At 45.3% G+C, this 27,858-nt stretch overlaps 1 protein-coding gene across 1 annotated transcript; it reads left to right on the top strand.

Moving 5' to 3' along the window:
• The first annotated feature begins 234 nt into the window (after positions 1-234).
• Positions 235-27,750, top strand: OPRL1 (opioid related nociceptin receptor 1). Its single transcript, XM_075011604.1, has 3 exons — positions 235-458; positions 23,759-24,114; positions 27,227-27,750. The coding sequence occupies exons 1-3, from the start codon at positions 235-237 to the stop codon at positions 27,748-27,750; spliced, it is 1,104 nt and encodes a 367-aa protein (XP_074867705.1).
• The last annotated feature ends 108 nt before the right edge of the window (positions 27,751-27,858 follow it).

A 27,858-nucleotide genomic window follows, 5' to 3' on the forward strand; every position in this document is an offset into this window, starting at 1 on the left:
TTGTGCACTGTATGTCTATATTTGTGTGTGTGACACAGAAACCTGCATGAGATTACAGTGCCTGTGCTGCAGAGGTCGGAACTCGGGGGGCAAATGAAAACACCTCTTCCTTAAGGGTTTGTCCCAGATGCACGATTATTGCTGGGCTGGGCAATTACTGATTGGCATTGATCCCATTTCTGTTGTGGCTGTTTTGGTGACCCAGGTCTTTGCCACAGGCTGGCCGGCCTCAGGATGGATTCTCTCTTCCCTGCTCATATTCTGGAAGATCCCGATCTGAGGAGACTGCTGAACAACTCCTCGATGCTGAACCTGAGCTTTCCCAGTAACTGGTTTAACAACGGCACGGGGGACAGCTTCTTGCCACTGGGCATCAAGATCACCATAGTCGTCGTCTACTCCATCGTGTGCATAGTGGGGCTCGTGGGCAACTGCTCGGTCATGTATGTTATTGTCAGGTAGGCAATGCTCACATCTAACCCCCACCCCATACCCCACTCTTCTTCCTGAGACAGCCGAACAGGGGGTGGAGGGGCAACCTTAGACTACGAGTGGAAGTGAACGGAGGTCTGTGTCGAGAACTCTTGCACTTCTCCAAGTGATTCCCTTTGTGCATTAGCCAGGCAGTTTTTTCCCCCTGTGATCCCTGAGGGATGGTGGTTTTCAGCTGCGGTTGGTTTTGAACAACCCTCTGGTGCCTCCTAAAGGAAGCAAAGGTAATCCAGAGAAGAGAAGGGTAAATTATATCTGAAAAGGTGCCTTGAAATTGTGTAAGGGACTGCACTGGCTGTCAGCAGAAGAGCAAGGACAGGGGAATAACTAGCTGTCAGCCCGTGAAGGTCTCAGGGGGCTACCCATCCCATCCCCATCTCCCACTGCACTTCCTGTGCCAGCACAGGGTTTGGACTGAAACTGGAGAGGGAGTCTCAGCCCTTAGTTTGGGTCCGTGCCAAAGGAAACCGAATTGCTTGGTGGCCTCGTGGGGTACAAATCCGAAAGTTCTGAGTGCCGCTATTTTTAAAAATGCCCGGTAACCAGAATGCAGCTCAAGGTTCAGTGCTGAGCACAACATCTCCAGTTGCAGAGAATGGCTGGCTGGGTGGATGCTCTCTAGCAGAAAGTCTTTTGCGCAGGAGAATAGAGCAATGAGCAGATGTCCCCACCAGGGTCCATTGCCCAGTGCTTAGTGACCTCTTTCAGGTCTTTAATATTTCAGGTACCCATAGTTTTGATGATTCTGTATGATGAAAAACTCAAAACTCTCATTTTCCTCCATGAGTTGAACCACCTCTATTCAGGAGCCCAGAGCAAATAATTTCCTTAAAGTGAATAAAAATGTCCCTCAGCAGGATGGGTCGCCCTCCATCGCTAGAACCAACATATCACTTTTAACTCAGGCCACTATTTATTTAAGGCTGGATTGGGAACCCTTTCTGTTGGGCCTGACATAATTCAGGTGAGTAACTGCCCCCTAATACAGCTGGGTTCACAGTCTGGCCTTGGATTTAGACTGCTACATTCTGGGGTTATTTTATCCTGGCCTGACCATGTAAAGATGGAAAATGTCCAGTGAAGTAAAATAATGGGTTGCACAATTGTATTTTCTTTTTCTAGGCCTGATGCTCCATCTCTGGTTCATGCTGAGAAGCCCTTACTCCAGTGAGTAAGGGCTTCTCAGCAAGAGGAAGGGTTGCAGAATCTGACTGTAAAGATCACAGATGTTCAAATGAGTCTGCGTCTTGGAGACAAGGGCAAAGACTCGCTGTTTTGAGTAGCTGGCCGTTCAGTGCTCTTACGGCAGAGAAGTTTGTGGCTGGGGGGAAGAGACTATGACAGAAATCCCTGGAGAGGGAGGGGACGACCCCAGAGAATGTGGAGATATGGGTTGCACCATGTTTATTTGGTCTATTGCAAGGGAATCTGTGGTTCAGCTAACCCTTGCCTTTCTGATCCATGTGTGTTATTATTAGCATCATTATTCAGTATTATGTGTTGAGTACCTGAGTTGGGCTGATGCTTGTAGCTCCTCAGTCAGACAAGACCTTCTGCATCCCTCCTCACTCTTCTTGCACAAGTCCCAGGACCAAGAAGTCTTTGCATTTGTAGGAGCCCAGTGATTTCTTCTTCAATGCGTCCTGGACCTAACCTGCTCCACTGGGTGCTGGGAAGAGACAGGGTGTGATTCCTTTCCACCATGGTGCTGTCCAGGTTCAGAGAGGGGCATAGACTGTCACATTTCAAGAGCAGTCAGTACACTGGGAAAGACCATGCTTCCTGGAGCCTCCAGGGTCATTTGGCCATGCATCTCTTCCAGTGCAGGCTGGTGGTTTCATTGCATGACTTATCTGCAAAGAAACAATACATCCATTGACATCCACGGTACATGACTGAGCAGAGGGTGCCAGGAGGATGGTTGTTGGGTGACAGAAGTGGGGTGTGGATAAAATCTGGGGAGACCTTCTGAAGTTAGCATGAGGAGAACCCTGTAATTCTAGGACTGTAATTTCAGAATGGGCCACGTGTTCTTTCCCCCATTCCGTGAACTCACCTGCCTGTAACACAACTGGGGATGCAGATCCCCCTAGTAGTCTGGGGCAGAGGTCGTGCAGCATGGTGCCATTGGGACATGTCCTGATGTGGTTGGGGCTGGAGCTTATATCGCAGTCTAAAAGCAGCCACTGATCGCAGCCTACAGGTTGCGGGGAATGGATTCTGTCCTCTGGCATGCATGGAGTAACTCCCTCCCAAAGTCAAACTGTTGGTGAAATTTGATCTCAGTAACTTTCAGAAGAGTCTGTTAAACTCCATGGTGTTCAAATGGCTACAGTGAATTCGCACAGCTCCAGATTGTGGACTAAGCCCTGGTCTACACTAGACTTTAAAGTCGATTGTAGATAACGCAATTCTAGCTACGGCAATTGCATAGCTGGAATTGACCTATCTACAATCAACTGACCTGGCTGTCCTCACTGAGGGAGGCTGATGTGAGCAACGCTCCCATCGACCTCCCTTATTTCTCATGAGATTGAGGAGATAGGAGTCGACTGCTGACCCCGATAGTTCAATTCTGTGTGTCCCCACTCTGTGTGCAAAATTGAGCCCTGGAAGATCAATCCTGATCCTGGCAGACTTCTGGGTAGTGAAGACCTACCCTAAGAGCTGGAGTCCAGAGAAATAGACACTTTGAGGCTTGCTCAGTGCTCTGTGCCTCTGATAATGTACAGCTGGTCACATTTTGCCTGCACAGCTGAGTACTGGGCTGCAGAGGGTCCCACAGGGATGCTGTCTGCACCACATCTTGGCCAATTCTACCAAGCACTTGCTCCCTTGGCTAAGCCAAGTGCTGGATTGAAAGGGCTGCACAGGTGGTTTATTTATGACTTGGTTTTCTTATGCCCCTGAAAAACGTATTCTCTTCTTGCTGCCATGGAACCCCGCTCCCTCCTAAGATATGCTTAGGAAGTTCTAACCCTTCTCTCGCTAAAATATACAAATAGGAAAGTTTTATGACCCTAGATATGCTGGCTAGATCAGGAGATGGGCATGATGAGCCTTTGGATCCACACTGTAGGGAGTCGGGAAAGGAATTCCATAATCCATATCCAACCCCAAATCTTAAAATCTCCGGTTTAAAGGTTCAGAGTCCAGATGCAACATTTTTGGTCAAGCTTTCATCAAAACCTGCGGCATCCATCAGGGAAACGCGAAGTCCACTAGTTGGGTGCAGAGATTCTGTGTGCAGGGGAGTGAACTCAGGAGGAGTGATAGGTTACATTGGTTGGCGAACAGACACATGTCATGTGCCCCCAGGAGAAGTACCTGGGAAGCTTTTATACATAGATTCCTCTGGCTCGGGCATGCCACAGCCTCAGTTTGTGCTAAAGCTGGAGGAAAAATTTCCAAAAAACATTTTTTTCAGTGAAAATTGGGGTTTTAGTTTAAATTAAAAAATCATTGACAGTGTTTGCTTTACTTGCTTGCTTATTTATTTGAAACTAAAAATGTTTCAGGTTTTTGGTCCAAAAATTCAGATTTTGGCAGATGAAAATTTTAAAATATGTCGGTGCCTAAGTTTTTTGGGGAAACAAAGCTGATTTTTAGGGGAAGCTTTCCAACCCTACCTATTGTTTGACCAGCTCTGGTTTCTGCCACATAAATGACCCATTCCAGGACATCTTTACTCTCTTGCTTCCATTTCCTAATGGGCTTTTTTTTTTCCCTTGGCTTTAAGACTCATGTGTGTGTGTGTGTGTGTGTGTGTGTGTGTGTGTGTGTGTAAAAAGTATGAGGTTTTTTTATGACTGATTAAAATAATAGAAATACCCCTCCCCAATATTGTGAGTTGTCACTAGCCTGTAGCAATTTTAGCACAATAGATCTCTGTTCGATGACTGGGGTTGTAGGTGCTATAGAGATGGAAATAACAAGTAAGACCATTTGAGTATCAAAAATTTCAATGGAAAAGTCTCATGTCCTATCTTACATGGATGTCAGCTCACTCCTCTTCTATTAAGAAGCTTGGGTTTAATTGAAGCAAAGTGTTATTGCCTGTTTGTGTCTTGAGGAAATGTGAGGAAATGATTTTAATTCATGCTAACGTAAACTGAAATGTTTGAACAGTTTGGGGAAATAATCCCTGTTAGCTTTGATCAGTCACAGAAATGAAAAGAGGTAGGCAGAGGAGATTGTGCCAGTACTGAGCAGTACTACAGCTGTGCCTTAGTTGTCAGGAGACAGAAAGATAGATAGATAGATAGATATGCTGGAATGAAATAACAAAGAAGGGCTATTACAAAAACAGCCAAGATCGTTGTTCATTCATCTTCCACTGGTAGTATAGGAGGAAGAACATCAACCTGAATCATGATCATGCTAGGCAAAATTTTCAAAATGGTGGTTACCACTTTGCTCCTTAAGTTCATTTTGTGGATCCAAGACACACTTGCAATTTTTTCAGAGGCAGTGTACTCATAGGCTATGTCTACACTAGAGAGTTTTGTCAACAAAACTGACATTTTGTCAACAAAACTCACGGACAGTCCACGTTACAAATACGGTCTGTTGTCTGTAAATCAACAGAACGTGGCACTTTTTTGGCAGCACTCTGCTGTTCCCCCAGGAGGCAGAATGCCTTTCCCAACAGAATCCGTTGATAGAAAACCAGTGTGGATGCCCAGGGAGCCCTCTGTCCACAGACAGGGCTTCTGGGACATTGGGCAGCCCTGTCTACTGTACTTCTGGTTGGCCATTTTGGTGAGAGAGCGGCCAGGCAGTCTGTCTGCTCTCTGTCAACAGAGTAGATGGAAACAGTGATCTGCTTTCATGTGTGGCCACGACTTGTTGACAGAAGATTTGTTGGAAGATCTCTGCTAACAGTAACTTCTGTCGACAGATTGTTGTAGTAGAGCCATAACCATAGAAAGACAAATAAGTCTCAGCTCTTTTGAACTTTCCAATGAGGCATTTGAAAAAATCACTCTGATGTTTTTCCTGGTTAGAGGGTGTGGAAAAACAGACCGAGGATATTTTGATCAAACGTAGACCTTTCTGTCTTCACTGAATACAAGCCCAACAACGCTAGGCAAGGGAGCAGGAACCCAAATCTGTCTGGAATAGTTCCAGGGAATTTTCGTGACTTGCCTTTGTTTGAATTTTCATGGATATTTGTGTCTGGCACATGGATGATGATGATCTGAGAAGGTAGTTTTCTCATGAGTAAATGGAACTCTGAACATAAGCAGTAAATACCCAACAACTTCAAACACTAGGCATGAGAATGACTGGAAGAAGACCTGCGTTTCTTTGAAGATTCTCATGTCTGCTACCTTCTTACAGTTTTCTTCACATTAGACAGACCATTGCACAAAATTAACAATTCTGTCACCTGCAACATTTACAGATGGTTTGTTCAAGGGACCATTCTTAAAGATACATGATAGGTCATGAGGTACCTATGGAATACTATATTCCAGGGAGTTACCCACAAATGCCACTCCACCTGTCTCATAAAAGGAACCCAGATCCACTGCATTCGGAACCAGAGAATATTCTTTGACCATTTTTCATTTGCTTGTGAAATATCGAGATTGCGACATGGTACTCCGGGGACGGTCGCTCTTCCTCTCTTTAGGGTGGCGAGGATGAATTTCCTGAGATACAGAGGGAAGATTCTAAAACTTCTTAGTGTTTCAAAGTTGCTCGGAGCCCCTGAAAAAAAAAATCCCCAAGCTTCCTTTGGGTTTAACGTCCGTTGTATGGCCCAGCCTCTTTCTTTGTTATCTTTGGAGTGACTGAAAAGGTGGAACAAAACAGCAGTCCTGTAGCACTTTAAAGATGAATAAAATAATTTATTAGGTGATGAGCTTTCTTGGTACAGACCCACTTCTGCAGAACTGGAAAGCAGTGGGGTCTGTCCCATGACAGCTCGTCACTTAAGACATGGTTTTTTAAGTGTTTAAAATGCTCCAGGACTGCTTCTTTGATTTGTGAAGATACAGACTAACACGGCTACCTCTTTGAAAAGGCGAAGTGATTAATTTGCTGGTACTGTAATCATGTGACTGTCAGAACCACTTCTACTGCTGAGCAGCACTAATTGGAGAGGACTGAAAAGGGTTCTCTGTAGGAGTTCCATTTCCTTGACAGCAAAGGGCTGTTGGTTTAAGTTGGTTGCCTCCTGCTGCTTTGCATTACTGTCTATTGTTTGAATTTCCTGCAAATTCACATAATTGCTCCCTCTCAACCCCTTCCTCTCTTTGGTACCGTTCAGGTGCTACTTACGCATGTCTTTCCTGGGCAGTTTTTGAAGTGGGTAGTTGAGCAGCAGAGGGAAAGGATTATGGGAGAAGGGAAAAGACAGAAAGTTAAACTCTCTTCCTCCGGTGAGAGCGTGAATTCTATTTCCCAGTCATTTGATTAAAGCAAAAAAAATCTGTTCCCGATGAGGCCTCCAAAGCGAGCCTCCTACTTCTGTTTTTCCTGAACACCCAACTGTCTGTGGGTAACCCACTGCGGAGAGTGGTTGTGATAGAGTCTGATACAGGCTGGCCCATCGGCTATGACTTGTAACTGTTTTAGCTCTGGAGGTTCCCAGTTCAGTCCTCCATGTTTGGCTAGCACATAGCTATTTAGCCTCGGGGCTTTAAGCACAAGCCCTTGTGCTATTTTATACTCTCACAGCTTCAGCAATATTCACGTGAGTCAGTCCTTGTCACCAGGAATGTGGAATGTTACTTTCCCACCAGTCCAGGGCTCTTTTCTTTCCATGCAGCTCCTGTTGCTACCTTTTTTTTTGTTATTCTGTTTCACGTGCACTTACCCCAGCAATAGGAATCTAGGCTAGTGAGCTGGTCACAGAACTGTCCCTCCTTCATCGCAGTGAGCCATAGGACTGTCATAATAACCAAGAAGTTCTCACAGAATTACTTCAAAGACTAAAAAAAAAATGGTTTATGAGGTGACGAGCTTTAGTGGGACAGACCCACTTCTTCAGATCTGGAAAAGTTGGAAGAAGTGGGTCTGTCCCACAAAAGCTTGTCATGTAATAAATCATGTCGTTACTCTTTAAGGTGTTCCAGGGCTGCTTTTTGGGTTTGTGAAGATGCAGAGTAACATGGCGCCCATTCTGTGACTATTGCCAGGATTGGGTCCTTTTGCTACCTGTGCTGGCGTACCCAGAATTGGCAGGCTGTGTTGACTGAACTGCAGCAGCACTTTGATTGGCTGCAGAGGGAGCACAAGGCTTTCATAGTCAATGCTGCGTGCAATCAGTACGCACCTCACTTCACGGGCCCCTTGTTTTACATGCGTGTCACTTCAGTCATACCCGAAGTTAAAACTTACGCTGATGTAAACCAGCAGAATACAGCATCCCGGTGTGTTGTCAGCAATCATCTAGATGTCTTTTGGGCCACTCATAGAACCCTGATGGGCCACAGGTGGTCATTGGTCTGCAGGTTGCCCGTCACTGACTTATCCCTGGAGCAAAGACATTAGACTGAACTCCAGTCTTCCACCAATTTATAGGCATTCTTGCTTATCCCAAACCCTTCAGTTTGCTACTTGGTTTCTCATGTTCTTCCTGCTCTGGTGTAAACTGGATTGTTTTGCAGCCCAGTCAACTCAATAGCACATTCATGACCTTTCGATTCTCGGTACTTATTAATGTTTCATCAAGGACAGTTTTTAAAAAGCATTTAAGTCCCTAAAACGCTCACAGGCATTTATCTTGATCTACAACTTTAAATAGCTAAACACCTTTAAACATCTGCCCCTTGGTCCCAAAGGCCTGGGTCAGGCTCAGAGGCCTATTGCGAGAAATGACAATGTTTCAGTTATGTGTCAAATGGAAAGCTCCTTCCTGGGAATGGTTTAATAAGCTGCACTTCTTAGAAAGGAAAAGAGAGCTGGAGCAGAATGTAACACAAATCCAGGGGACCTTGTGGACCGTCATATTGTCTCTGTATCCTTCACTTTTCTTCTTCCTTTACAAGAGGCAATTGGTGCAGATTGGATAGAAATGAATTTGATGTTGAGTGTTTTATATTGTGCGGAGTAAACAAAAGGTCTGACGCCAAAAAGAATGCAGAAGAACTAGAAACACCACTGATACAAATGAATGGAACATGATTTTTTTGGGTTATTACTGTGGCACCACAGCCAAGGGAACTTGTTTTTTTTTTCCACAATCAAGCCTGAAATATGCATGCCTGCAAAGCACAGCTTGCATATGCATAGCTCTCTATGGCTTACATTCCCCTCTAGCGGCTGACAAATGGAGAATATAACTGCCCACCACTACCACCAGCTCATGGATTCACTTGCTTAGCTCAAGTAGCAGAGGCCTGTGCTTTTGCAACTGAAGGATTCTATCTCCATCGGGATCTTGTTTGTGGGTTGAGAGACATGCATATCCTGACTGCACGCTGTCTTTGGGAGGTGCGTGAGCACAAGATACTTGCACACAAGTGCATGTGCACTGTTAAAAATTTGTGCCTAATGTTCACCGACAATGTCAGTAATGCTACAGGCTGAGTAGGGTTTTTCAAAGTACCGTGCAGAACACTAGCCTTCCAAAGACGAGTAGCAAGCTCACAGCAAAACCCACAAAAGAGCCAACTTTTGGTGAGGTTTTAATTCTCATGGAACTGGGACTAAATTCACAGCGTGCTTCAGGTCAAGTGGCAGGAAGTCCCAGAGGCTAGGTGACACGCTCAGGGTAGAAGTGGGATTCCCGTAAATGTATCAGGAGAGGAGTAGATTGCTGTAGAATGGATGTTTGACAACAGACTCCTTAAACAGAAGCTGGGTCACTTGTCTGTTACGTGGCAGGTTACAAATTTGCCTCCATTTCTAAAACTGGCCATAAGCGACACATGGTTCTCTAGGTCCCTGATTGCCAGGCCTGTAGATTAAAGTGCCGTGCTCATCCACAGAGCAGGAACGGCATAGGTAAGATCAATGACATTTTCTTGTGCCCTGGCCTATTAATGAATTTCAGTCTTGTCCTTAAGAGATAGATGGAAGGAAGAGTTAACTTCTAGGTCTTTTTCTAGATCTTTACGTTTGGTCCTTTGCTGCTCCTCTAATGCTAACAATAAAAAAAACACCTGTGCACAAGTGGTGCTTGTTTGCATTCTTCTGTGGAGAGTCTGCTGGCTCTTTAACCCTTGATTGTAGATTGTAAGCATCTGGGTAATTAATTGGGTTGGGTTTGACTAGAAAGTTGTCAGCGTCTTTTGGGACATCTGGCTGCTTAGTCTAGGACAATTAAGTCCCTGTGTGCAGACCTACATCCATTGGGAAAGGAATGTGGTTGACCTGCCATACCGGCCTGCATGGGATGGAAATCTGGGGGGAGAGGATAGTCATGTGATTCATGTAGCCAGGATAAGATAAAGGAGATTGGAGTCAGAGGTGATGCATGAGGGGTGCCATGCGGGGGGTCCACATGCACCCTCCACTGTTGCTGGACCCCCTGCACTCATCATCAGTGCTGTGCTACTTCCAGGAAGTGTGGGGTCAGTCCCTTCCTTCCCTGGAGCAGCGTGGCCAGAGCTCATGCTGATCTTGGGACCTACTGCTCTGAAGGGCAGAGGCCTGCCCCTGTACTCCCCAAAAGCAGGGCGGCACTTCCGCAGGAAATGGCACGTGGGGGCAGAGCAGCAGGAGGGGATGGGCAGAGAGTGGGGCATCAGCGGAGCAGGGAGAGAGCAGCGGTGTGGGAGGCTCATGGGCAGAGCATGGGAGGGGAGGGGGTACATGGCTGGTGTCTCCCCTGGAATTCCAGCACTAGTCATCTCTGATTGGACAGACTGTAATTCCTAAAGAGGAACTTCCTCCCTTACTATTGCTGGACAGGCATTTGCATGGATAATACTTAAAAAACTGCAATTTCTCACTCACAAAGCTACCAACAGAGGGACAAAGGTGGCAGTTGTCCTGGGGCCCTGGGATTTAAAAGGGCTCAGGGCTCTGGGCTGCTGTATCCATGGTAGCTGGAGCCTCAGACCTTTTAAATCACCACCATAGCCCCATACAGCATGGTCCAGGGAGTGTTAAAGGCTAGCTGGGGGAACATGGCACTGAGGGCTGACTGCACATTGCCCAGAGCTCTGCAAAATCTAGCTCCAGCCCTGCTCACTGAACGCTATTCACATGCTCTTCACACTAAGCCAACTGCAAGAAAAGTCTCAAGGACAAGGGAAAACCTCCACCTGGCTTTCATGGATCTTAGTATGGCCTTGTACACGGTTAGCAGAAAGTGCTTTTTCCATTTGGTGGACAGAGTTGATTGGCACCTAGTCACCCTCAATGTGATTCATTTCTTCCATGATGGCAGGAAAATTATAGTCTGGTCTGATGGTGACAGCTTAAAAATCCCCAATGATGTCAAACGGTGATGTATTTTGGCACCAACGCTCATGGATACATTCTCCTCTCTGCTGCTCCATCACGCATCTAATCTGCACCGAGACTGCACATTTCCAAATGAGATTGGTTGGCAAACTCTTCCACACTGCATCGAATCATAGAATCATACAATACTAGGACTGGAAGGGACCTCGAGAGGCCATCGAGTCCAGTCCCCTGCCCCAGTGGCAGGACCAAGTACTGTCTAAACCATCCCTGATAGACATCTATCTAACCTGTTCTTAAATATCTCCAGTGATGGAGATTCCATCACATATCTCAAAGCACAAAGCAAAGTCGGGTCCCTGCTGTTAAAGAAAACATGCAGTGAAGAGGAGCCGCAGCACCTTTTCAATAGCTCTGCATTAGCTTGTGATGAGTTTGGACCAACCGTCAAACTAAATGTAATCCAGAGGAGGAAAGTGGGGGTAGGGACACAAAGATTAAGGCACAGATTGTTTTGATGGTGCTAGAAGATGTGCACAAGTCAGGCTATGTGGGATCAACTCTACTCTATTCTAGGGGATAAGCTAAATTCTTGCATCAGACAGGCAGCCGCCACTTTCAATCAACTGACCAAACTCATGGGAGAGAACAGGAAACTAACCCTGAACATTAAGATATTGGTCTACTGAGTGTTCTGATCATGCCACTATAGAGTGGTGAGATCTGGACTTCCCAAAGAAGGCTAAACACCTTCCACATCCACTGTCTTTGCCCTATTCTAAATATCAACAATCAGAAAAGCCATTGCCCATCTGAAAAGTGAAAAAGCACCTGGTTCAGACAACGTTTCTACAGAAGCAGTCAAGGCAGATAGTGAGACATGAGTCAACATGAAGTATAATGTGTCTGCGAACATTTGGGACTGTGAGGCGATCCCACAAGACTGGAAACATGGGTGCCTTATGAAGCTTCCAAAGAAAGGCAACCTGAAGGAATGCAAGAACTGGAGGGGCATCACGTTACTGTCTATTCCAGGAAAAGCATTCAGGAGGTTTCTCTTGGAGAGAATGTAGATAGAAATTGCTAGACAGCTCAGGAAAGAACAGGCTGGTGTCTGAAGCAAGAGATCTTGTACTGACCAAAGATCTACTCTCAGGGTGATCATAAAACAGTCGCTTGAGTGGAACTCCCTGCTGTACAAAACCATCAACTTTGAAAAAGCTTTCAACAGCATTGTTATAGGCACTTTGTGGAAACGGATGCAACACCTTGGCATCCCATCCAAAATTATTAACCTGATCCTTCCAACATACAAAACACTCGACCTACCAAGTTGTTCACAATGGTGTCTTGACAGAATCCTTGCCTTCAGCATACTCTCAGGAGTGTGACAAGGGTGTCTATCATCACCTTCCTTGTTCTTGGTCATAATGGACTGGATTATGAGCAGGACAACAGATGACCATCCATGGGGCATCCAGTGGACACTTTTCAAACAGCTAGAGGACACTGATTTTGCTGACAATGTCTCCTTCCTTTCACATCGACATGAAAGCATGGAAGAAAAGGTCTCAACATGAGACAAAACTGCCTCAATGACTGGACTGAGCGTTAAAAAGGCAGATACCAAGACAATGAGGATCAACCAGTCCAACAACACCACCATCACACTGGGAGGGGATGACCTGGAAGCAGTTCACCTACTTGGGGAGTATTATTAGCAGAGAGAGAAGAACAGGCAAGGATACCAGTGCCTGGATAGGGAGAACAACAGTTGCATTCAAGACTCTTTGTCTTATATGGAGTTCAGAGATAATATCTGGGAAGACAAAATGGCAGAACTTCAACACAAATGTGAAGAGTGTGCTCTTGTATGGATGTGAGACATGGCATACTAAAATGTCTTCAAATCACGGGCTACAGACATTCATAAGTAGACGCCTGAGATATATCCTTTGCATCCAATGGTAAGACTTCATCACAAAGGAGGAGCTTTGGAACAGAGCAGGACAAGAACCACTCAACATTCAAATCAAGAGAAGAAAGTGGGGATGGCTAGGCCACCCTCAGAAAACCATCATCCAGCGTAGTCCGTCAAGGTCTCAAATGGAACCCACAAGGAAAATGCAAAAGACGACCTTGGACAACGTGGAGAAGATCTACTAAGATTGAAGGACAACAACTGGGGTACTCCAGGGGTCAGTTAGAAGCTTTGTCCTAAGACAGATTGAAGTGGAAGAAATTTGTAGATGATCTATGCTCCACTCAGAATACAAGGGTTTAAGTCAATTTAAGTCACCTGACACTGGCATACTCGAGAGAGAAAAATTGCTGAGTCTGACACAAAGACATCTCTGTTGACCTGGTCACTGACAGAGGATGGACAATGAGTACATTCTAAAGGAGCTTCTACACTATAGACACTCCAAGGCTGCTGGGACAACCTAGGCCCAGGTTCAAGGCCATTTGTGAGAAGGAGTTATTGATAATTTTCAACATTGATGCGGAAAGAGGAAGCTAGCAACAGGCTACCCTGCAGAGCTGCACTGCACTGGAATGGCTAAGAAGGAGGAAAGCAACAAGAGTGAACACTGCTATCGAGCTAGCTACTGCTGATAGCTGTGTCCTTTGTGTCCACTTGTCTGTTGCTTGGGAATTAAATGCTTTGCCCACTTGTGGCTGCAACATGACATTTAGTAGATGACCTGCTTTGGTGTGTAAGCCATGGTGTTCTGAGACAGATAGCTGCCAGTGGGTAGAAGGGATGAAACCAGTGTTAGTATGGGTGTGTGACTGGGATAGTCCACACTCATAATGCTGATGGCAGAGCCATCCTGTCTGGAGGAATTGCGGGGGTGACCACCCCAGGCTCTGCACTGCTGGGGGCCCCATGAGTGCCACCCCTGCCATCCTATAGATGGGAGGTGGGAGGACTACCTGGTGCAGAGCGCAGGCAGCAGCAGAGGGGGTCACCTCTCCCCTCCCGCACTTGCCATGTGGGCAGAGCAAGTGACAGCCTACTCTGCTTCACCGGGCTGTGGCCTCCTGCCCCGCTGAGCCAGTGGTGAATTGGGGCTCAGTGTGCTGGGAGGGCATGGCAGTTTGGAGCAGACTGCTGCTCGCGCCGTGAGGGTAGCCAGAGGGCAAGGACCCGCTGCTACAGCTGTCTCCTGCTGGTCATGGAGGGGCTCAGGGGTCAGGGTCAGAGGCCTCAAGCACATGGCTGGTGGCACGGGGCCCCACACCTGGGGCACTGGGGGGCAGGTTGCCACAGGCCCCACCCACCCTTGAGACAGCCCTGGCTGATGGTAGGTGTAGAAGCCAGAAAATCCATGGGTATCCACTTTATATCCACAGGCATGGATGTCTTGTTTTTGCAGATATGGATGATGATCAGGCACCAGTTTTGAAGCTGGAACGCTGCACATTTCCAGCTCTCTGTTTTAGCACCTCAGTACTGGCTGCAGAGGCAGGTGCCAATTTTGGACCCACGCTGGGCTGTAGGCATTTGATAGGATTTTCAGGAGCTGATCTAAAAGACCTGGGTCAGTCTCTCGGCTGATTTAAATGGACTGCAATGAAATGAGGCTGACTTACACCGCTCCAGCATGCAGCCTGGTCCACAGGAAAGAGCGGTGCCATGTTTTGTCTACTCATATCCCTTATAATTCCAGAGACTACCTGCAAGGCCATGAGTCCTCTCTCCTCCCTCTGTGGATGGTGGTGTTCTGCAATGGCTGCAGAGGTCTAGCGGGGGAAGGAATGCGGACAAGCAGCATGCAGATGGATGGCACCATCTGTGTCTCTGTGAGATGGGATTACAAATAACCTAATCAAGAGAATCAAGATCCAGAGCCAAACAATAATGCTAATGACTCCCTAGGGCTACAGGTTGCAGTCTGTCCCTTCCCCCTCCCTCTTCCCATCCCAGGCATTTGTAGTCAGTCTGTGACCATGATGTCAGCCAGCAAGCTGTTCAGCAGACTCATGTTTTTAGCCTGGCTCTCAGTGCAGCGACAGGGCTTGATGGAGCAGATCGTTAACCGCACCGGCCCTGAGTCTGGGAACTAAGGGGGAATGTCGCTGCTGTACCTTCAGAAGGGAAGCTTTGCAATGTGTGGTACGGATGGGCTTGTAAGCCCTGCAGGAAAGTCTGTGCAGCTCTGTGAAACGTGGTGCAGGTTGAACCTCTGTCATCCAGCACCCCTGGGACCCAACCGGTGCTGGATAAGAGAATTTGTCTGATGACATGAGGTCAATATTATCTAGACCCTTACCAATACTTCCACTGCTTACTGGGCTCTTAGGAGACATTGAGGGGTAAATTGCAGCTAAACAACAACACACAACACTGAGAGCCAGGAGTGGTGGCTGTGAACAAACTTTATGGGACTAGGGGAAACTTGGCCACCTCCATGCTAAGGGGTTATCTGGCTAACTAAAATCATGCTGGATTACGGAGTTTGCCAGCCGTGAGAGTTCCAGATTAGAGAGGTTCAACCTGTTCAATCTCAAAGAACAAGGGCAGGAAATGTTTTCTTCCCTTCCTGCATCCCACCCCACCACTTTGCAAGTTGGACGTCCTTGGCTCCATCCAGTACATGCTTTGCTCTAACACTGCTGCCTGCTTGCTTTGTGGAGAGGGTGTGGGACAGAACTGCAGGTGAATGCACTTGGCTTTCACCTCTGAGAACTGAGATTGAAATAAAGGTGAGAACAACACATGAGCCTGAGGCCTGCTCTTAATTTCCTCCCCAGTGGGAAACCAAAGCAGAGGCATGAGTGTTGTATTGGGTGAACGGTGGAGGAGAGGGAAGATAGCCGCAAAAAGAGACTGGAAAGGGACAGAGAGAATAGCAAAAAATAGCAGACCAAGACAGCAAGCAAGGAGCTGAGACAAGAGAAAACCTAAGAGAAGAGAGGACTGTTGATGCACCGTTGCCTGAGCTGCCCTCATATCAGGTTCAGCTGATGAGGGCTCTTACTCATAATACAGCTGCTCCTCATTAGCAGCTGAATGACCTTGCTAAATACAAAATTGCCAGAAGAAAAGAGTGACAAACTCAGATCCAACTCCTGATTGTATCTTCTGTTCAGATACTTATCCCAACCTACACACTGTAGCACTTTCCAGCATTAACAGATGCATCTGGCATCTGCCATCTGTAGCTCTCTCTGGGTCTCTCTCTCTCTCTTCCCCTCCCCCAGGGATAAATTGTTGTGTGGGTTTTTAAAAAATCCACTCTAGCCTATGCACACAGTGCTGTGCATTATTGAAGAGAAGATTGAAGAACTGCAGTTGGAATACAGCGTGCTGGGTGTTTCAAGTACCACGTGTTGGGTAATGGTCTCAGAGGACTCCACACTTGTGCAGCTCAACTGGCTCTTTATTAAGAGAGTGATTTACTTAGGTGCGACTAGCATTCCAGCAATATGCACACAGGCTGACTTCCTCCAGACTCTTCCTGCTTGTGTCCTGAACTCCTCCCTCCAACTCTTATGCAGGTTTCTATATTGGGCTTTGTAGGGATTCATAGAGTGTGGAGACAACAACGTTTGGCTCAGGAGAGGGGTGGATTTTACTAACTGAACTCCATCGACCTGGGAGCCAATGGGGCATAGGTTGCCTTCTGAGGGCACAGCAGCTACATTTCCCCACAATTACCAAATGCAGGACCTGTGGAGTTTGCAATCTGCTCCATAATGCCCTGCCACTGCATTGAGAGCAAGGCTGCAAAAACAAGTCTCCTGAACTTCTAAGGGCAATGAGTCAATGGATCATGTCCATTCCAGCAGCTGTGGACTGCAAGACTATAACAGTGCCCTGGACAAGCCCTCTATGCAGACAGCTAGGAGAGTGGTGTTGGAGGTTTTGTTCATATCCAAACTTTAATCTTTAGGTCAGTTAAATTCTTATGTTAATCATTTTCCTATTGAGCCAGGGCCTGAGCAGAAGGCCACTGAAGTCAATGACAAGATGGCCACTGAATTTGATGTCCTTGGAATCAAAATCCCTGGAGAAGTTATTCAGGACAACACTTATTGGAATGAATGGAACCAAAGGAAGGTGTATTTCCCCTCCCCTGCCCATTTCAAGTGTACTCCTCACGTCTAGGAGAGAGCGCTAGCTAACAAGCCTTGCACACTCTTGTCAGGTTGATCTCTGAAATGCAGTCTTGGCACAGCATGACTGGGACTGCCACTCAACTGAATGGAAGTCTGCAGAGGGGATGGCGGTGCGAGGGGTGGAGAGAGACATGCGCCTTTGTGATTCATGATTAGCGCCTGCCTTTTGTTTACCAGGCATCCAATGAAGTGCAGCTGGAAATAACAATAGGCTTTGTTAAGCTATTTCAGTTCATCAAGTGGCTGAGGGAGCTGCTGACTTCTGCAGTCCTTTGCTGCCTTGCAGCCAGCTTATCAGGTAAAACTCAGATCGGTGTTTTCCTACCTGGGAGATGTGTGATAACACCCTGACTTAAGCCTCACTAAGTCGTTTTCCAAAAGACATAATTTGAGCCTTCTCAGCCGGTAATAGCCCAGTGTACCATTGGCCCGGATGTGCTTGCTGAATCCGTACATCGTGTGACATGCTGGCGGTGACTCCATTTGGTAGTGCTGAGGGAGACTTCCGGGCTCCTAGCAGTGTGTGTGGTGTTTGTGGAGTGTGTACCACAGCATTTAACTGGCTCATGTTTTAGGGAGAACAGGTCTGTTTTCAGAGCTGCGTCACTCCCCCTGCCCCGCCTTCCTCCTTACTGGAGAGTTGAAAGAGAGTGTGGTAGGCGGCTAAGTTAGCCGGTTGTTAAATCTTCCCCTAGCAATGCATGCTGTGTGCATTGGGATAGTGGGGATATCCTCCATAAATATCCAAGCATCGTAATCCATGAGCCTTTCAGTGATTAAAACTCCCCAAATTCTCCAATAAAAAGCATACAAGCCTACATTTTCCCACAATTAAAACTAAATTGACAGTCCGACCCCTGGAGCCTACAGCCTGAGCCCTGCCACCTGTGGCTGAGGCCTCAGCTTCTCGTAGTCCTGTGTGCGCTAGCAGCACGGGGTTCTGCTGAATAGGTTTTACTTTTTTCACAAACTGTAAACATGAAAGAGTCTCCATGAAAATGCAAATTCTGTGTTTAACCCCAGAGGGTGTGAGACCACTGATAAGGGACAGTGAAGTCTCTGCTCTCTAACCTTGCCCTGCTATCAAGGCTGAACTGCTGGGAGGTTTCAGATACTCTTTTAAGGTTGAGGGACCCTCAGCAAGAGGGCACTAACTTGTCACCTTAGGGGTAAAGGCTGTGTGCTCTACTGCATGAGCTGAACCAGCTTGCTGTAGAATAGGGACTTCACTGCCCCTTGTCAGTGGTCTCAGTGCCTCTGAGGTTACATGTGGTTTTGTGTGGCCAGTTGTTTTCTGGGATCACTGATGATGCTCCCCAAAACTAGAGGATGCTTAGGGCAGCTGTGAGCTACACGGCACCTCATGAGATGGCTCTCAACAGTTCCAGTCCACTTCTGCAAACACTGGAGGTTGTGAGTAGGTCAGACGGGCTTGAGGGGGTTCTTACTCAAAGTGAGTCCCACAAATTGTCTGAAATTCATCCATGAATGAATCTTCAGATCAGCCCCCTCCTAACACCGTGAAACATTCATTTTTAAATCAATTTCTTAAGCAGATAATGACTTAGTTGGCAGATAGTAGCAGTGTAGGTTTCCCCTCACTTCTCCCTTCCCCCGCCCCGGCACTGATGGGTAATGCTAGAAAAGCTGATGATGTTCCATCAAAAATTGTTCTATGATAAGAGAATATTAATTCCAGGTTCATCTCACTAGAGTTCAAAAACCATTTAATATTTTGTCTTTATTATTATAATAATTTTTGCTTTTATTGAAAATGTCAGAGCCTTTTGAGGCATTTCAACTTTTCTTAGCTGTCAGAGAGTAAAATTAGTCCCATAGAAATGCTCTGAAAGGATTTTGAAACACAATTAAATAGCAAAACTCTGTTTTGTTTTTGCTTTTTCTGATGCTGGAGAATCTACGAATGACATTCCTCTCCATGGAAATCTGTTTGTTACCACAAATTACTGGAACATGTTCTTACTTTTAAAACTCTTTATTTATGTCATTACACCCCATAATTATTGTTTTTGAAAAATAAAAAGAATTCATATAACCTCTTTTGCAGTTTTCTGCAGCTGCTTCAATAATTTAGATGCATGCTCAGGTTCCTATTAAATGAACCGCTATATAATCGGGAGTTGATCAGGGAGCAGTTGAGCTTGAAGAGATGATTATGTCATATTGGAGATTGGAAGTGGTCTGCACATCCCCCAGAATTTTCCAATTAATTTTCTCAGCCCCTTGCAATTGTATAAAACCTTTAAATTATATCTATCAGGGGCTACATCTACACATGCCCCAAACTTCGAAATGGCCACGCATATGGCCATTTCGAAGTTTACTAATGAGGCGCTGAAATGCATATTCAGCTCTTCATTAGCATGCGGGCGGCAGCGGTGCTTCGAAATTGACGTGCCTCCTTTTCGAAAGGACCCCGCCGACTTCGAAGTCCCCTTATTCCAATGAGCTGATGGGAATAAGGGGACTTCGAAGTAGGCGGGGTCCTTTCGAAAAGGAGCCCTGTCTGGATGTGCCGCGCGGTGGGAAGGCGCATCAATTTCAAAGAGCCGCGGCTGCCCGCATGTTAATGAAGCGCTGAATATGCATTTCAGCGCTTCATTAGTAAACTTTGAAACGGCCATTTGTGTGGCCATTTCGAAGTTTGGGGCATGTGTAGACACGGTCCTGGTCTGCCGTAATGGTCAAAGACATACTGTTGTGGCTCTTTATATAACCTTCACTGAGGCAAATGTACATGCCTGAAAATTTGTTGATCTCTTATCAACATCCTCCAAAGACTTCAAAATTGTACTTTTTTAATCTAAAATCAGTCAGACCAAGGAGCCTGTTGGTCCTGACTGGAGCCTAATTAAACGTCAGGTGAATAAATCCACCGATGAGAAACCATAAGAGAGTCTGAGGGAGGAATGACTATGTTCTAACTGCATGTGTACAAATATAGATACAAGAGGTATATAAAGTAGGACATTCAGCTGTGCAGACAAAGACCATCAATATTCAGAGCTTTCACGGTTATGATCAATTGGAGAGCTTGAAGCAGAGACTCGGGGTCTGCAGAGCCAGCCAAAGCCCTCATATTCCAAAGTTTTCTAATATTTACAGAAACTTGTGGATGCTTGAGTTGTGCAGTATTATACCTATGCTTTACAAGCACAGAGGTGGGTTGGAGGATGAATGGCTGAATGTACAATGAAGAATGAATGAAAATACAATGCCAAGTACTTGACTTCCAACTTCATAACTTCATTTGCAGTATACACATTGTTATTTGAATCTTTGCTAAATGGAATTCTTGGTTAACTGGACAATTTCGTAAATGGCAGTATAATTTTTTTTCCTTTACAAACTGGAAAAAATATGAAAATTATGTGGAACACATTCCAGTTGTAGAAAGCTTAGCTTATGGGGTGACATATAGCATGTTTAACTAGCAGCAGGAGAGAATGGTATGTACAGTTTATATAGTGGTCAGAGGGGGGAGATCAAAGGAATCTTTGTACATTTGTGATTGGTCATTGATGCTGTGAGCAAAAGCAGAGTAAAGTTACATGTCCATTTAATTAGTGCTAAGCATCCCATGTGTTTGGTTTCTCCTGTTACAAAACTTCAAATTGCCAACTACATGTAAGTTATGAAAATCTCTGACCAATAGTTATACCTCTCTGTTAACCAGAAATTTTGAATAACTGGAATCCCGCTTCCCTAACATTTCCAGACAACAAAGGCTATGGTTACACTAGAGAGTTTTGCTGAGAAAATCCTGGTTTTTGTCAAGAAAACTGGTGGAACATCCACACCAAAAAATGCATTTTGTCAAGTTTGTCAATAAAACTCAGCGTTTTCGCTGGCAGTGTTCTGTCTCTCAGCCCTGAGGCATAACGCTGCTGTTGACAGATTCCGTCAGCAAAAAAGCTGTGTGGACACTCTAGTGGGGTCTTCCCTTGGCAGACAGGATATCCAGAGCAATGAACAGCCCTGTCTGCTACGCTTCCTGGTGCCAGTTTGCCAGGAGAGCAACCAGTCAGTCCAGCTGCTCTGTCCATAGAGCCGAGTGCTTTCCTGTGTGAGGCTGCACTCTGTTGAGAGAAGTTTTGCTGGGAAGTCTCTTCCAACAGTGACTTTTGTCAACAGATCGCTGTAGTGTAACCATAGCCAAAGGGTACACTGTACTTTCTTCTATCTTCCTCATCATTATAGTGTCTGGTAGCTTTTGCACAATGCATAGGTGACACAACTGTCACGTGAGGTTCATGTTCTCTGTCCTTTTCACCTCAAAGGGAGAATCAGGTTAGCAGCACAGTGTTACAGTAGGTTATGTGGTTTCTTCTTTATATGGCCATGTTGCTCCATGTATGTCTGAAAGAAAGCAAGTCAGAGAAGTGTACTGTGAACATGGGGCAGCATTGTGAGGTTTGTGGTGGTCCTTGATTACTGTGGCAGGCTATTCCATAGCCTTAGACAAGCCTCCAAGAAAAAAAAAACTCAAGTCCTTTCCAAACCAATTTCCATTAGGGCTGCTACTGTCCCGGCTTTTCCAGAATTGTCCCTTTGGGGGGTTTAATCTCTCCCGGGAAATTTTGTACATCTTCCAGGACCTTAAAAGCACCAAAAGTGGGAAGGCCAGTGGGCACTAACCACCCTATTTTTTAAAATGGGTCGGCCAAATCTCCTCATTTTTAAACAAAGGAACTGCAAGTGAAGAATTCATGTCCCCTGCCTATTTTTTCCCCAGCAGAAGAGTCAGCTAGATGCTGCAATTACACCATTAGCCCACCAGTGGTTGCTCTGGTACTGGAGAAAAAGGCGGGTGATTTACCAGCACAGCAGTCAGCTGCAGAGAAGGAGGGGTCATGCCTCTGCCCCCTGTTCTACAATGGTTCCAATGCCCTTGCTTACAAGTCCTGGGTTGTGTTGGTGAGATGACCTCTGGCTCCTCCATTCCCAGATGATTGCAGAAGATAATCAGCTGAAAGTTTGGTGATTTCTGATTTCCACAACATATCTTAAAAAAAAATACAATTCTGTGATTACAGAGCCTCAAAAATGCTAATGAGAATTAGCAGTGCCAATTTACAAAATTCTTCACAAGCATATTCTTTCATTTCTAGACGATGCTGCCAAAGTTTTTATTTTATTTTTAATCTGTCAAGATTTAAATGCCAACAGAGGAAGGAGGTTTATTTCAAGAATGACATCTGCTTTAAAAAATCCTCTGTAGTCATAAATATGATTAGACGCTGGTTAGTAGAAAATGCAAACATCAAGCTGACATCTGACAATTTGATGTTTGTGTTTGGTAACAAATTGTCCACAGACCACACTTATGCCAACCTTGGTATTTATAGGTTATTAGTCCTCTAGTAAGCAGTATTTTGGGCTAATATTCATAGATATTTTGCATTGAGTGGAGTGTTTGGTGATCACTAATGAAACCTGCAATGAGCCTTAAATTGCTAAAGGAATCAGAAGCACCGATAGTTACAGTTAAACCTGTAGAGAAGATGCCACTTACTGGCACAACCTTCTTTAAGTTCAAAAGCTATGTCTACACTAGCCCAGAAGATCAACCCCCTCATAGTCGATCTTCCAGGGTTCAATTTCATGTGTCTAACAGGGTCATGTGAAATCAACCTCTTGGCATTCGTGGTCGACACCTGTGTCTCACCAGGAGGAAGAGAGGTTGATAGGAGAAACTATTCCATCAACCCTTGTTAAGTAGGGATGGCCAACTAAGCTAAGTGAACATAGGTCAATTCTAGCTATGCAATTGCCATACCTAAAATTACATATCCGTGGTCAACTTACATGGCCTAGTGTAGACATGGCCAAAGTATCCACAAACATGTTAAGCTCAATTTACTGTGCCTTCATTAGAATCCATCTCCAGGTCCTTAGCTAGTTGTGACTTGATGTTGTTGCAGCCATGAGTACATTTTATGGAGAAATGACACATTTTAAAGTGGAGATGTGGGGTGCCCAAGTTAAAACACTTTTAGACTGCAAATTGTCTTCAAAGATCAGTGGCAACACGATCAATCCCCTGCAAAATGCATTTCTTCACTAATTTTAATAATGACACCATACATTAGGAAAATAGATTTTTGAAACTATTATTGTTTTTGACCATTTATGCTGTTTACATTTCGCACTACTTTTAGTCTGGGAACACAGTGCAAAAAGGCAGGTCAGGTTCATCCCAGGTTCTCTTGCACTAGAAAAATGACATATTTGGCTTGCAACCATGGCAGGGGCTTAAGACCTCTTCTTTAGATGGGATGTTGCACTGAAATTTAAAAATCTAGATGTGTGTTCCAGTGTGCTTGGGAGTAGCCAGCAGCCCTTTGGGAAGGTGGGAGAACTGGGAAGGATGCAAGAAGAGAATCTTTTTCTGAGCTTGTGCTTTTTGAAAAATGTTTATATTTTAAAATAAAGTTTTGCAAACACTTTTCAAACCTCCCACTGGGTTATTTGCGCTGGACATTGAGAAGAAGATTTTTAGGTAGAAGTGTTGATCCTGGAATGGATCTGGATCAGCAGTCCCACTGACACTGTCTGGAGTCCACACAAGCACAGGGCTCTGCCTGTGTGGATTTAGTTGCAGGATCTGGGTCGCAATTTGTAAATTGTCTTGTGGTCCTTCTGGAAGAAAGGTGCCACGTAAGTGTATATCACTGCCAGTGTGAGACCTGTTACAAACAGTGGGACTGGAAATCGAATGGAAATTTGTATATTCGTTTTTCTTTTGTTTTAGATTCACCAAGATGAAGACCGCCACCAACATCTACATCTTTAATCTCGCCCTGGCTGATACCCTGTGTCTGATGACCTTACCCTTCCAGGGCACGGACACGTTCCTTGGGTTCTGGCCCTTTGGAAATGTTCTCTGCAAGATCGCCATCTCCATTGACTACTACAACATGTTCACCAGCACTTTCACCTTGACGATGATGAGCGTGGATCGCTACATTGCCATCTGCCACCCCATCAAAGCACTGGATATCCGCACCCCCCACAAGGCCAAAGTAGTCAACGTCTGCATCTGGGCCCTGGCTTCAGTCTTTGGTATCCCAGCTATGGTGATGGGCTCAGCTGAGAATGAAAATAATGGTCAGTGAATATACACTAATAGGGAATATTCTCCAAAGTAGACCGTGCACCCACCAATGATAGGTGCACAGATTTCCAATACCCCTCCACCATTAAGTCTGCTGCCATTACATCCCTTCTGACATGGGCTGTAAGCAGGTTGTGAACCATATCTTTCACCTCCACAATATAGAATTTTATTACATGGGCTAAAGTAGTCATTCCACTGGCTGGTCACTGTAGTAGGCTTTTGTCTTCTTGTGACAAGACCTGCATGTGGCTGGGGAAAATAACCCTTCTTACCCCAGTGACACTCAGTTTGCAATCTGAAGCATGAATCAGCTCATCTTCATCCATTATCCATCTTCCTGCTTGAGAGCATCCCTCATGCAGTATGACAGTGAGAGGCCCCTAAAAAAGTGTTAATTTTATACAGATACACCATGGTCAAATTAATTCACTGGTAGCACAGCTGTTGGATCCTAACAAACAAAAAAATGTAACCATAATCTCAGAGTAATCAGTGCTGGTGGTGACTCCAACCATGTCTACATTTCCGGCTAAACTGGCATTGCAGCAATTGATGCAGTGGTGTTTACTTAGTGGGTCCAGAGAAGACACGCTAAGTCAGTGGAAGAGCACTCTCCTGTCCACAGCTCGACTCCTCCTCCCCAGGTGGTAGAGGCTGTGCTGATGGAAAAGCATCTCCTGTTGAAACAGTGCATGTGAACACCTCTGTAAGTCAACCTGAATTATGTCAATTTCAGTTATGTCACTTATGTAACTGGCCTAGTGCAAGGTAGATTGATTTACAGCCTTCGTGTTAAGGCCTCAGGAATGTAGTGACTTTATCTCTGTCTTTCTGGCCAATTTCCTTACAATCTTTGGAAATTCTGAGCATCCTGCTGGTTTTCCCCAACTTAACTCTTCTCTTCCTGAAGAGCTTTCTATTCCAGCCACTAGCTGAAGAGACCTGCACGCAGGATCCCTTCAAAGTGTGTAGACATTGCTAGTCAGTATTCACAGAAGCTATCAATCTTTAAAATCTCTACACCCAGCAGTTGCTGTGTACACCTGGTTGAAGCCATAGGGGTTCCTGAATCAGGGAAGTTAATCCTTATCTTTGCACCCAGAGTGTTTTTCCTAAACAAATATATCATTAATTGAAATAAATAAAAAAGCCTGGATCTGGCCCTTGCCTATCCTCATTTCAAGTAGGCTGATAACAATGAAAAGAGCATTATCTTCAGCCTGTTCTCTCTGCTTACCTACCCACCCCAAGGGACCAATAAGCTTTTCTGACTGCTCGGCAAGCTTGAAATGAGACTGGGTAATCTTGGGCGGCCATGGTTGTAACTTGCGCTTTAATACAATGCTTAGCATGCAAAGCAAATGATCAGCACAATTTTTGGAATTAAAAAGGAAGAGACTGTACTCTGTGGTGCTATAAAACGCAGTGAAGGTATTTCATGCCCTTCTGGTGGATTAAGCCTGACACATTTCATGACCTTGAAAGATCCCTTTAGAATAGGGGCCCATTATTTATGCTAAACTCTCAGTTCAATCGTTTATTTACCTGTGAAACTGTTAATACCTTTTTCAGACCTGAAGAACACTTCTGTGTAGCTCAAAAGCTTACCCCTAAAATGAGTATTCCCTATAAGCTGGCTCAAGAGAGAAGCCAATGCTGCCCAGCTGATGAGAAGAGCACCACAACTAGTTTTTTGTTTCTACTGGTGGTGCACATGTACATGCTTTGGTGCATATAAGAAAACTATATTTTGCACACAGATGGAAAAGATTAGAGGAAAGATTGCCTAACACCAGCTCCAGTTGATCCAATAAAATATATTATCTCTCACAATTTGTGTGTCTACATTTCATCAACCTACTTTTAGGGTTACCATATTTGATCTTTCGAAAAATAGGACCCCCCCGGAGAGGGAATGTATCTGTGTCAGTATCTAGCAACTCATGTTATATTAATGTGCTATATATATAAATTAGAACACATTAATACAATGTGAGTTGGTAGATACTCATATAGATACTCTCCCTCTCAGGGGCGTCCTCTTTTTCAAATGGTAACCTTACTTTGTACATTTTCTTTTCCTAAGCACTTGTCCTAATTTGTGGCTACCCGAGAAGCAGAAGGCGAAGGCAGGATGCCTAAAGCTGCTAGCTCTCCTTATGTTTTCACAGATTTAGTCAAAAGGTCTCTTCCTTAACACGACATATCTTTTTGTAAAGCTCCTGTGAGACAGCAGATATTGTATTTCCTACATAGGCATTTATGCTCAGTGTCACATGGAAAGATTTAGCCCAAAACATGTCATCCTTTAGACAGTGTTTTGAGAATGAATTACACTCTGCGTGTCTTTACAGTCGCTGGGACTATTGACATTTCCAGTTTACAGGCACTTACAATGAAGCCTTGTCTATACTTACCTCTACTGTCAAGCCACTCCATTGCGTAGCTGAATTTGTCTTATCTACCATGGTGTCTTCGATGAAGTAAGGCCAATGGAAGCTGTGCTCCCATTGATGCTGGCTACTCGTCTCATTTTGCTGGAGTACCAGCATTGATGGGAGTGTGTTTAGAGATCGATTTATTGTGTCTTCAGTGACATGATAAATCTACACCCAGTAAATCAATCTCTGCCGGGTTGATCCCTGGCTTAGTGTAGACATACCCTGAAGCAACAGAGTACCAGAAGAGAAAAGGAATGAAGACTTCCTATTTGACCTCAGGCAAACCACTTACCAATCTCTCTGTGCCTAGTCGCCCATGGATAGCACCATATTCTGGAGGGTAGGTCTCTCGCCTGGGACTCCAGAGACCTGGGTTTTATTCCTAGCTCTGAAACTCATCTGCTGTGTGCCCTTGGGCAAATCACTTCACCTCACCTCTGTTTTCCCTCCCACTCTTTGGCTGCTTAGATTGTAAACTCATAGGGGCGGGGCTGACTCCTACCCTGTGCCTGTTCAGTGCCTAGCATGAGGTCTTGAGCTCTGCTGAGCACTAACCAAGTAAACGAAATAAGCAACAAGAGTGACTGCAAGAGCATTATTGGGTTAACAGATGGTACCAATGTTCTCAATCAATCTTATTGTCAATTTCTTTTCTTCACAGAGATTGATTGTCTAATTAAGCTCCCTAAACCTGTGGATTACTGGGATCCAGTATTTGGAGTGTGTGTCTTTCTCTTCTCCTTCATGATCCCTGTGCTGATCATCACCATTTGCTACAGTCTCATGATCCGGCGTCTTAAGAATGTCCGCGTCCTCTCTGGCTCCAAGGAGAAGGATCGGAATCTGCGCCGCATTACACGAATGGTCCTTGTGGTGGTTGCTGTCTTCATTATTTGTTGGACTCCCATTCAGATTTTTGTGCTGGTCCAGTGTCTGGGTCCCAAGGCTGAGAGCGAGCTCGAGTTAGCCATCTCCTGCTTCTGCACTGCCCTGGGATATGCCAACAGCAGCCTGAACCCTGTCCTCTATGCCTTCTTGGATGAGAACTTCAAGACGTGCTTCAGAAAGTTCTGCTTCCCCACCACCTTCCGAACCGAGCTCCAGATGTCCAACCGGATGTGCAGCATTGCAAAAGATGTTGTCTATGCCTGCAAGAACTCAGAGGGGACTAACAATCCGGCATGACTAGGCATGGAAATTCCCATGGTGGCCGTCAGCCAGCAAAGCCCAACGACTCCCACTTCAGAGCTCACTCAGATAACAGCTCTTTAACAGGAGCTTTCTGATCCAGAA

The sequence above is a fragment of the Carettochelys insculpta genome, chromosome 17 (assembly GCF_033958435.1).
Source record: "Carettochelys insculpta isolate YL-2023 chromosome 17, ASM3395843v1, whole genome shotgun sequence".
In the NCBI taxonomy this organism is placed as follows: domain Eukaryota; kingdom Metazoa; phylum Chordata; order Testudines; family Carettochelyidae; genus Carettochelys; species Carettochelys insculpta.

Coding starts and splice junctions, on each gene's coding strand:
- OPRL1 (XM_075011604.1), top strand. CDS start 235: ATGGATTCTCTCTTCCCTGCTCATATTCTGGAAGATCCCGATCTGAGG. Junction 459..23,758: donor GTCATGTATGTTATTGTCAG/GTAGGCAATGCT, acceptor CTTTTGTTTTAG/ATTCACCAAGATGAAGACCG. Junction 24,115..27,226: donor AGCTGAGAATGAAAATAATG/GTCAGTGAATAT, acceptor TTTTCTTCACAG/AGATTGATTGTCTAATTAAG.